Source organism: Periophthalmus magnuspinnatus, chromosome 12 (assembly GCF_009829125.3).
Source record: "Periophthalmus magnuspinnatus isolate fPerMag1 chromosome 12, fPerMag1.2.pri, whole genome shotgun sequence".
NCBI lineage: Eukaryota > Metazoa > Chordata > Actinopteri > Gobiiformes > Gobiidae > Periophthalmus > Periophthalmus magnuspinnatus.
Window position 1 is genome coordinate 1,209,193 of NC_047137.1, and position 12,216 is coordinate 1,221,408.

The following is a 12,216-nucleotide window of genomic DNA, read 5'->3' on the forward strand; positions in this document are numbered from 1 at the left end:
ACTTGCACCGCTGGACAGGCAAGGGGTAGGTTCTTAGCAATGCTGTCAATCAAACGCTAGCAGGAGCAACCTTGGAGAAAAAAAGGCACCAGATCTTGTCTGTTATTCATATTCATATTCATATCTTGGTTTAAAATAGATCATGTACAGCAGGTATGATCTTATTAAGCCCAAAATGATAAGCCTCACAGATACAGTAGCAAATTTTTTTCCAGAAATGTGTCAGTGATCACTTCCTATTTGGAACACGGCAGCTAGCGGGCTAGCTATGTCCATTTACATATACAGTCTATGGTGTAAACACTGGAGGCAATGTGGGTTCTGGTTGATTAATCGTCAAACTCCCAAGTGGATATGACGCCGGTGAAGGGAGAGTGAGTGCATGTAGTCAAAGTTTTGCCAGACGACTTAAAAAGGTGTCCAAAGTCGGGCTTAAAACTACGACAATTGGTAGTTATTTCCATTCGGAGTGCGTAGAAAAAAAGACTTTTTATATGAAGTGTCTTGCCCAAGGACACAACAGTATGCTCTGGCACAAGTGGACACGTTCTAACCACTGAGCCTCAAAGCTAATGATAACTTTTATTTAAAGCTTAAAATATAAAATAAACCTATTCAAATAAATTAAAAGTAATCGTTACCCTGGTTTTTTTTTAGATGTTAGATTAGATTTCAGTTTGTGGTGTGGTTTTAAAATTTATTATGCCTCAAATTTAGCATAATTTGGTTAGTCATTAGCAACAACACGCTGTCCACTGCTTTATCTTTAAATATTTTTTTTATTTTTGCACGACTCTATAAAAAAAACTCATAGAGATACAATTGGACAGGAATAGGCCAGTTGTGTGTGTACAATTTATTTGCAAAAGTGAGGAGATTTTGGGTATTTTTGATGTAATGCGACCTGTGGTCGGGTGAAAATTAACTTCTGGGGCTAATTATTGCTTAATTTGGCTAGTTATTTGTTGCAGCTCTTGTCTTTTAATGATACTACCTATTTAAAAATAGTTTGCTGTGATTATCTTGCATTGTTCTTTTATCAGTGGCATAAAGTAGTTTCAATATTATCGTTTATTGACGTATATCGCTGTAACAATATATCGTGCTTCAAAATGTGTTATGGTGACAGGCCTAGATAGGAAATGGGGATGCTGACAGTGAGGTTGCCAGGTACTGTTGTATTTTTCGAAGGACATGTAAAGTCTTCATACTTGAGTCTCTCCTGTGTTTTTGACTTTAGCTCCTCTTTCTTTGACTCATCTTTGACAGTGATGAAGCAGGTGGGGTGGACTGTGCTGGTAACAGTTTCTGTTTAATCAGACCTCATTTTGCTGTACACAAGGACACAGTGACAAGAGATGGCTTATTTCATGTATTGTCATACAGTGGAAAAGTTAAATCAGTCCAAATATTCTTCTCTGTTCTTGGCTATAACTTAGGCGTGCCGCAGTTGGTTATTTTGTCAAGTTGTCTATTAATAGGTAAGGTGATATTTTGAGGACTGTCGCCTGTTCAAAAGATAGAATATTCCGTTTTTAATTGTTAATAACTATGGCAACAGAGCTAGATTTTCATCATGTTGCAACCCATGGATTTATACAATAGTTTCCGTGGTGACACATTGTACACCTATGGGGCCCATAATGACATTTCTTTTTACTGGATTTGTCAGGCAACCATTCCTCAAGTATGCCAACAGCTGTATGAAATCAATCAGTCAACCCTATTTTTTCCCCATCTATTTGAGCAAAATGTTTCTTGCCCCAGTACAGTCTTGTATAAGCAGCTTATGAGATCATAACAAGTCAGCTGTGTCCTGTTTACATCTAAATTAAACTAGAGTTGTGAAAAGCTGTTATAAACTCATTACAGTGAATAATTAGGATGTGCAGAAGGCATAAGGTAAGTGAGGGTATTAACTTTTGACCACTGCAATCTGTTTAAAATGAACTAGTTCAGTTTTTTCACATTTTTAAGACAGAAAAAATCTAGTAAAGCACCTGTATATGTGACATAAGACTCCTGATATTAAAGCATTTAACAGTAATTTGACTGTTTTGGAATTGAAATTGCTTCTAAAACATTGACAGTCGTATTATTTTTTGTATGACAGTTATCTTGTGACTTGTATAAAAGATTGAAGGGCCCATATTACACCATTTTCTGATCTATGTTGTGATGTACCTGGAGTTAGTTTTTTTCACATGTTTAACACATAAACCCTTCACATTTAGGTTGTGTTCACCTAAGGTAGCTCTTAACCTTAAAACTACCACTTCATGGAACAGAGCATTTTAAGCTTTGGAGATGGAGACTAATTTAAGATTACTCAAACCTGTGTGAATGAAACAAAACACAACTCCACGTATGTTTTTGAGGAGGTACCAAGCTTCTAACATGGCTTAAAGCTCACAAGAGTTCATTTTGCATAATATAGGACCTTTGACCAAATAATCTTGACATCCACATACTTTGAAACAAAGTGTTGTTTTCTGTGTTGATTTTGTGCTGGCATTTTTAATGAGCCTTGCTGCCAGTTTAAAAATAAATAAATAAAAACAGATGGAAGAAGTATGAAGAGAACCAGGGTTAACAGTTACAGAGTCAGCTGCAGAAAACTGCTTAGGAACATACTCAAGTTATAAAGCACAACCTCAGAAATGTTCACCTGTGATGTGTCTGTGATTGGTATAGAGCAAATAAAGCAAGTTGCATCTCCCCATGTTATCTTTGTAACTAATCATCCTTTGGTGATTTAAGTGAACAATTTGACTTTTCAAGTTACTGACTTCAATTTTCATTTCATTTTAATTGTTAATTGCAAGAGCTGCAGATGTGAAAGTTGCAGCAATCATGGCATAATCAGTCCAAATGTGAAAGAGGACATTTTTAGTTAAAGGGTGAATAATAACAATAACAATAATAACACTACTACTACTACTACTACTACTACTACTATTTTTTCATGGTCTCAGTGGCATAAAGTAAAGTAAAATTTCAAAAATCGTTTATCGTGATATTTCTCTGTAACAACATATCTTGCTTCAAAATTTGTTATTGTGGCAGGCCACAAACACCGCATTCATATTAGATGTGGATGAAGTGTCTTGCACAATGACAGAACTTGGTCCGAACAAGAATCAGACACTCTAACCACAAAGCCAGTGTTGCCCCTTTAGTGTTGGACCGATGCCTCCTCTGATCCTTGGTGACTCTCTCTCTCCCCCTCTTTTCCTATCCCTCTCTCTCCCTCTCCCTCCCTGTTTTGAATGACTCTGGAGTATTTCGGCCTCCGTTGTCGTGGAGATGATTGGAGTGTGAGCAGATGGCCTGCGGTGCACTGCGTTCAGGGACCAGAGGAAACAGGAGACACTGATTTGACTTATGTCTGTATTAGAACACATCAGGCCTAACTGTTAAACTCATTTGTGTGAATTGCAGCATAATATTGTTTATGATTTGCGGAAGTTAGAATACATCAGGGATACTGTTCTTGGATGGTGTGAGAAGTTCAGTTTTCAAATCTTTTTTATGATTCTGTGACTGTAAACTTTTCATATTTAACCTATTCAGGAAGTTGCCACAGGTAACACAATTATGGTTCTGGGTATATGGTTTTTCAACAACAGACAAAGCCGTTTCAAAGCACTTTACACCAGGGGTGTCAAACACATTTTCACCAAGGGCCACATCAGCAAAATGGCTGCCGTCAAAGGTTCAGAATTAAAATAAATGTAGCTACTTTTTAAACTTGTTAATTAACTGTTTCTGTATTTATTACTTATTCAAGTTACAAATATTGCATATGCATTTGCAAAGATGTAAAAATATGGCAGTGTAACTGCGTATCTCCTGATAAAACGACATTTTAAGACTATCAAACCTTTCAATTTACCCTGTCAAGGGCTACATAAAATGATGTGGAGGGCCACATTTGGCCCACGGGCCTTGAGTTTGACACATGTGCTTTACACTAATCAGCCTCCTTCATTCAATAGACTTAAAGGAGCTGTGCCTGATTTTTACTATCTACTTTTTACTATCTAAAAATGTGAAATACAGAACTGGTTCATTTTATGGTTTCCAATGGTCCAAAGTTATTCCTCGTTATTTCCTTATGCATTCAGAGCATCCTAATTACCCACAGCGATGAGTTTATAAGCACTCTTCACAACTCTCAGAAGCTTATTTTGACCTCAAGAGCTGCTTGTACATTATATCTGTGACGGTTTGTTCAAGTAAATCAGAAAAATAATAAAAAATAATACTTTTCTCAGCTGAATGAGATTCCAACTTAACCAGAAACACAAACCAAAGTGTGGATTTCTAACAGTCAGAAGTAAAAGTGGAAAGTGGAATCTAAAATTCAAACTGTCAAACTGTGTTCAGAACAAATACATGGGTCTTATTAGCATAGCATTCACAGGGATAAGGATTTCATTTGTTTATTTCATGCTTGTTCTACTGTTGCTGACAGCAGAGGGAGCTCCAGCCCCTAACTGCTTAATTGGAAATGGGAGTATATTTTATAATGAATATTTTTCAAATGCAGACATGATTTTAAGTAAAAAATGTGAAATACTAATCCCAAGATGACTAAAAGCAAGAATCAACATTTGAACTATTACAGTCAAATGTTGATCCTTACTAAATGAACAAGTCACATTTTTCTATTTAAATATTTAGTGTTCACCCTCTCAACATTTGTCCAGGAGTGGTTCGTGGTAGAAAAGGATTCAAAGATCATCTGGGCAGTGCTTGTATTTTTTTCCCTTCACAAACCCAGAACATGCTTGGATTTGTTAGTGTTCTTATGTAGGGTTCAAGTAATAGAATTTTAATCAAGATCTAGATGCAGTCATCAGAAATCCATTTTGATTTGTTTTTACTGAGTGAAAAACTTTAATTATTATTATTTTATTTTTATTTTATTTTTGCATAATCAGCCATCCTATTTCTATGGTTATCACTTAGGCAATCCTCAACAAAAGAGATAATGACAATATGTGATAATGAGCTCTATGCCCTATTCATTATCAGATATAAATGTAAAGCCCTGTACATCATAAAATGGTGTTTGTTAATATTAGCTCCGCTGTTATCTTGCTAGTGGTTCTTTTGGCTTGATTTTAGTCCTCGCAGCGGCTCTGTCTCCTGTAATGTTACATAATGGGATTGTAGCCAACTAGCCCAGATTTTACTCTCTATTTAGACTGACCTTTTGAGACAACGCTTCTACTACTAATTCAACAAGCACTAATTAAAAATGCACTATAGAATTGAAAGCAATTTTCTGTCCATACACTGGTATCAGTTAATATCAGGTACTTACAGCCAAAGTATCAAATCAGAACTGAGAAAGCTGGATCGTGCATCCCTACATATACCTAATTAATGTGACTGCAGCCATGTAAAATTAAAACCCATGTAAATTACCAGAGCTGGGTAATACTCAGTTACTTTTACTTGAGTTAATATTTTAAAGAAATTGTACTCTTCAGAGTACTTAGTTTGCAGCATACTTTTACTCCTACTTGAGTACTATATTGTAAAGTATAACAGTAGTTTTACTTGAGTAAAAGTTGTGGTTGGTCTTCCCACTGTGACTGAGTCTACAAGTGACAAAAGCTTTATGTCGACAATATGAACTGGTTTGAACTTTTGTGTTTCTTGCAGTTCTCCTTCAAATATGATTTAGTTTGGATAATTTTTGTGTCTATCCTTTGAAAGTATAAGATTTAGTCTTTTTTTTTTTTAGGTTTTGTCCTTCCAATTACTTTAACTTAAAATTATAAATCAGATGCTACATCCTGACAGTTACTCTATCTTGAGTATTATATTTTCCAAATACATTTTTACTTCTACTTGATTAATTTCTTGGACCACTACTTTGTATTTCTCCTTGAGTAATATTATTTTGAAGTAACGTTACTCTTACTTTGTGCTATTTTTTTTTCTTTTTTATACTTTATTTTTTATTTTTATATATATATATATATATATATAAGTATTTTAAGACAAAGAGAAACAGCAGACCACAAACAATACAGAGCATTTAGGGAACCATACAGAAATAATACAAAGTATAGTTATAACAGACATAATAAAAAAAAATATTTTTTTAATATAACAAAACCATTTCTCCCAATATCTTTTACATCTGTCAGCAGAAAGTGTCAATGAAAAGGTCAGTCTCTCCATCCAGTCTGTGAGTGTAGGTGCAACTTTCCAGAACCACTTGCGCATTATAGCCTTCTTCACTCCTGCTAATAATATTGAAAAAAAAATATTTGTTAGATGTCTGCATCCCATGTGAAAGGTTAGTGAAATAGACCCATGTCTACCCATTCCCATGTCAAGCCAGGTCCAAACATATCTTGGATTACTTCTATGACCGATGACCAGTGGGGGGCGATCTTGACACAGTCCCAAAAGATATGAAAATGCCCAGCCCTATCATTGCCACAATCTCTCCAACAATGAGCTTTATTTGGGTCATTGCAATGTTTTCTCCTGATATAAGGTGTTACAAAAAAATGTACAATATTTTTCCACATAAATTCTCTACAAAGACCTGAGCAGGAGGTAGTCATGGTAGTTGTGCAAATGTTCAACCAGTACTTCTCCGATATTTTAACATTAGCTTCCTTTTCCCATGCCTCTTTAATATGTATAGTAGAAATATTCTTTGCTGCTTTTAAACATGTATAGTTTGTTGTGATTTGTTTCTTGAGAGTTGCATCTACAATCTACAAATCACTTTCTTCCTCAGTAAATGTAATTTCCCTATCAAAATAGATATTTTCAGTTAAAGCATTAAAGAGGTCATGTTTACCCATGTAACTTTTCAAAACACCATTATTTGATATAGCCCAATAACCAGTGATACCCTGCCATGACCACTGTCAAAATCCATTATCTGTCCGCACTGGTAAAAATCAAAAGCCGGCCATCACAGAAATCTGGCACTTCCTTCAATGTTTTTGTTTTTAAGTATTTTACTCCATATATTTAAGGGTACTTTTATCCAGGCAGGTTACAGATATGAGTCTAAGTACTTTTTTGAGAAGAGGCTGATCACCAAGCATGGACTGGGGAGACACATCAAAATATGACTGGTCAATCTCTTTCCATTTAGCCTCACAAAAAGGATCACACCAACCTATCAGAACTCGCAGCTGAGCTACTTTATATTTTATATTTGTAGTATATTTTATATTTATAGTATGTTTCCAGACATGGCAGGGCTTGTCCATCCTCCTCCCTTCATAGCTCTAATATCCGATTATTCTTGTTTTGTTTTTTTTTGTTTCCTTAAAAATAAAATTGGAGATCATTTTATTTCTCATCGAATTGCTTGGAGGATATCTGAACTGACAGTGCCTGGAAAAGATAAAGAATCCTTGGCAACGGATTAATTGTATTATGTCAATCCTATTATACATATTCATTGGCAACAATGACCATTGCTGTAGATCTGCTTTAATATTGGAGGTTAATGTAGTATAGTTTTCTTCAAAGATTACTGATAAATGATAAATCCTTTGGTATATGTAGTATATCCTGAAATATCTCTATGTTCTCTAATGGCCTGAGCCATAGGCTCAATAATAAGTGCAAACAGGGTTGCACTGAGGGGACATCCCTGACGACAGTCCCTCTCTAGATATACTGTGTCAGACAAGTCCCCATTGATTTGTATCCTGGCAGGGAGCCGTACAAAGATCTTATGCAACCAATTATTTTCCTATGAAAACCCAACCTTCCCTCTACCAAATATACCAAAGATATTCCCAACCGACAGAATCAAATGCTTTTTTCAGCATTGAGACTAACTGCTATAGATTCTATGTTTTTCATTTTATTAATGAGATGAAGAGCACATCTAATATTGTCATGAGTCTGTCTACTGTTGACAAATCCAGATTGATCAGTGTCGGTCAATTCTGGAACTATAACCTCGAGCCTTTGAGCTAGTTTTGTGGCAAATATTCGATAATCAATATTTAAAATGGATATTGGACGGTAAGAGCTGAATAGAGTTCTATCCTTACCTGGTTTATAAATGACCGCTATCACTGCTTGTTTCCAAAATGGTGGTATCCCCCCACCCGTTAATCATGACTAAGACAAGTCTTATGTGGTGGACTTATTAAATGACAAAAATGTTTATACCACTTGGCTGGATAACCATCCTCTCTGGCCATTTTATTGCCTTTCAATTTTGAGATGGCTTTTCTAATTTCTTATTTTGTTATTTCCCGATTTAACCTCTCATTTAGTTTGGTTCCTATAGATAGTAAGTCAAGTGAGGAGAGGATATTATTTATAGCCTCAACATTTGTTGACTGTGGTTGGGTATACAGTTGTTTATAATATGCCACCAAGGAGTTTTGTATGTCTTTTAAATCATGACATATATTATTATCAAGAGGGCTCTTCATTTTATGTATAAATCTGTTGGCCTGTTGTTTACGTATCCTCCAAGCAAGAAGTTTCTTAGAGTTGGGACAGTTTTCATATAATAATTTTGCTTTATACATTTTGACATATTTTCTCTTTGATCTTTCTATAGTCTATTCAAAATTTGTTTTGTTTCATTAATCTTTGTTAAGATACCATTATTTTTGTTGTGCATGTGTTCTTTTTCTAAAATCTTCAATTTATCAGATACATATTTCATGTAACTTTCCTTTTCCCTTTTCTAAAGAGAGGACCACATAATCATTCACAATCAATCATTTTACCTCTAAGTATGACCTTTAACGCATCCCATACTTGCTTACTTACTATTAGGATCCATATAATAGTTCATTTCCTTCTCTACAAAATCATGAAATTTGTCATCTTTTATAAAACTTGTGTTTAGCCTCCATAACCCCTGCATGGTCAGATACATCTCTAACTCCAATTTTACAGTCAACAATGCAATGCCTGTCAGACATCAACATAAAAAAAAAACATCTAATCTTGAGTATACCTGATGGGAGTATGAAAAAAAAGTATAACCCTTATCAGATTGATGCAAGTTTCTCCACACATCCATCATTTCTAGTTCCTTAAGTATTTTTTTGACAAAAATTGCTTGTTTTTTTTTTTTTTTACCTGAGGAATCTATAAAAGGGTAAAGACAGACATTCCAATCACCTCCATATTTAAGCACACCTGATATTTATTTTGCAGGGAGATTAAAAAAAAAAAAAAAAAAAAAAAATCTTAATCATGCATTCCTCTTTGCCTGGGGTTCGATATACATTTAACAGAGTCACTTCTTTATTGTCTATATATCCCTTAACTAATGTATAACACCCTTCCTAGTCACTGATCTGAGATGTGTATTGAAAGTTCACTTTATTTGGTAATAGAATGGCAACCCCTCTAGGATGACCCTTTGTAAATGATGAATAGTGCATATTATTGAAACCCATTTTGCTTATCTTTTCATGCTCTGTGGCAGAAAGATGGGTTTCCTGTCAAAATATTATCTTTTCATTTTAGCAATGATTTCAGTCCTTTTAATTGGGATATGTGGACCATTTACATTAAGAGTGATAACTGTATACTGCTGTTTAACTACCATCAATAAAAAGATGCAAACGATACATAAATACTTCTAGATGCTCTGAAAAACACACATGGATCTGCAGGAAAAAAAAGTAGAACATACCACAACACAGAATATATGTGACCTCCAAAAATTAAGCATAAGTCCACCTTCAAAGTTTGGAGGAGGATCCCTGAAGGTCCAGAGAACCCCTCACAGTGCTGCCACCCTCCATCTTCTGTCCATCGTGGTGCGCATAGTGAGGAAGCAATTTCCCTGATCAGATGTAGTGATTCAGTTATCGAAGCGCAAATGTTATATTAATCACACTGTTTTACCATGCAGAAGCTTGCCCTGATGGAGAAGGAGCCGAGTCAGCTGTAAACGCCTTCCACTCCCATCTGCAAAAACCCTCTCCTCTTCAGGTTGTTCGTCCCTTCCTCCATGGTGTTATACACCACGGTGTCATTGCCCCTGTTGTAAGCATGCAATCTAGCTGGGTATAGAGTTTGGGAGTGATACACTTGAAAAGCAGATCACCGGGATAGTTTTGGTCAAAATATACATGCATTCCTTTAAACTGAATATCTCCTTCACCCCATGCTGAGCAGAGAACCATCTCCTTCATCTTGTACTCCAGAAAACATATTACGATAGATCTGGGGCTAGCACTCAGTGACAACCTTGGACCCAGAGAGTGGTGGCAGCATTGTATGGCTAAAGTAGTGTTAGTGAGAGAGAGCTTGGATTTAAGAAAGTCCTCAATAATTACTTGAACATTGGTCCCCTCCATCCCCTCAACAATCCTGTGAATTTGGAAATTATTTCTGTGGAAGGTGGCTTCTAGGTCTGCTAGTTGCCTTTGGAGTTACAGTTGTACCTGTAGAGTGTGTTCCAGAGCGTCAACATTGAACTCCTCCATGTCAGCTACTCTCTGCTCGACTTCCCCGATTTTCTGTGTGACATGTTTCAAATCCATAGTAAAACCATCCATACGCTTTCCTATTTCTTCTCTAAAGCCTCTCACTTCAGTCTTTAAAGTGTCAATCCTGTCATTAAAGTTCTTCTTAATGTCATTTTGAACCTTTCTCAGTTCTGCGATAATGGTAGCTTGAATAGCATCCATGGTCACGCTTTCTTTTAGCTTGTTAGCCGCCGCTGGCAAAGAGTCCTCTTCTTTTGCGATGTCCAGCAAGTTTGCTCTCATCTTTCTTTTACTACCCCCTGACACCTTACTGGTAACTTTTATTTCTAATTATGATGCTTATTTTATCAGGGGGGCAGTGGGCTGTCGGGGAGCTAAGAAATTATGCTGCCGATTACCCCTTCGCCATCCCGGAACCTCACTCTCTGCAGTTGTTGGCCACTCTGCCACCTCTATAAATTCCAAACACATGTTAATCCATTTTCCTTGTTTATGTTTCAGGCTTCGAGAGAGTGAAAGAGGACCTGCTGCCACTGCCTTTGAAAGAAGACACCCACTCAATTTCCAAAAGCAAGGTAAACAAATGAATATATGAATCCATCTGCCTATAATCCCATAGTGTTTGTGCTAGGATTCTGTTTTAATATGAATTTCAATTAGACAGGAGCATAGGGGCTGTCTCTCTCCTGTTTCTCACTGCAGACTTCAGACATGAGTCATCCGCCTGATCAGCTCTGAGCTCTCTTTAGCCGGAGTTTGATAATATTCTGGTCAGCTCTAAGCAAACCAGGCTGTCTCACATTTCCTCCAGTGACGCCATAGCAACCATTTTGATAATAAGAGCAGATAGTTCATAATCTGGAAAATGTTTTCTATTTAGCTAGACTGATGTATCAGTAGGCTGATATTTGCCTTATTAGCTTTTTGCCTGTGGAATCCCTCAGTTCAGGTATGATCCATAGTAAAAGAAAATATAAAATCTGTCAGCTGGACAGAAAGTTTTAGGAATGAAGATGTTTCGCTGCTCATCCAAGTCACTTCTTCAGCTCTGGTAAGATTACTGGTGGACACTGCCTTATATCTATCTGAAAGGAGGAGCTAGGTACACTAAGTGTACAGCGTACGCTTAGTGTATCTCAATAGACCTAGCCTACAAACAGAAACTGTAAACAATAGGTCTGTTAGTTTCAGTGTAACGAGCTCCTCCCTTCAGATAGCTATAAGGCAGTGTCCACCAGTAATCTGACCAGAACTGAAGAAGTGGCGTGGATGAGCAGCAAAACATCTTCACTCCTACAACATTTTGTCCAATTGACAGATTTTATATTTTTCTTTTACTGTATCAGCTATTGGTCTTCAGTCTCCATGAGAGGCCGCTATTTAGTTTGGATCAACCACCTGCCTAAAGAATATTTATAAAGGTTTATTTGAACACTTTTCTATGAAGAGGACTCTGCACAAAATGTGACTACACTGCTTTCTTATCCACTTTGTAGTAAAACAGGGTTGAGCTTATAGTAAATTCAAATTATATAATTTGACGTCAGCAAAAACCCCATCTTGGTTGGTCTCTACTTAATCTACTCTCTCTCTACTCATTTACATTTAGCAGTATTCTGACCTCATACTTTTACTCCGAGTTGACTAATATTGCACAGTGTAATAGTAAAAATTGAGGTTCCTCAACCCACTGTGAGTAAGTCTACAAGTGACAAAAGCTTTATGTTGACAATAGGAAATGATTTGA

At 36.3% G+C, this 12,216-nt stretch overlaps 1 protein-coding gene across 4 annotated transcripts in view; it reads left to right on the plus strand.

Moving 5' to 3' along the window:
- osbpl8 (oxysterol binding protein-like 8) overlaps positions 1 to 12,216 on the plus strand; it is a 190,159-nt gene that overhangs the window by 129,487 nt on the left and 48,456 nt on the right. For all 4 annotated transcript variants that reach the window (XM_055225662.1, XM_055225663.1, XM_055225661.1 and 1 more), the window contains one exon: positions 10,971 to 11,044. In XM_055225662.1, the coding sequence (XP_055081637.1) occupies positions 10,971 to 11,044 (74 nt within the window). The remainder of the gene's footprint in view (positions 1 to 10,970; positions 11,045 to 12,216) is intronic.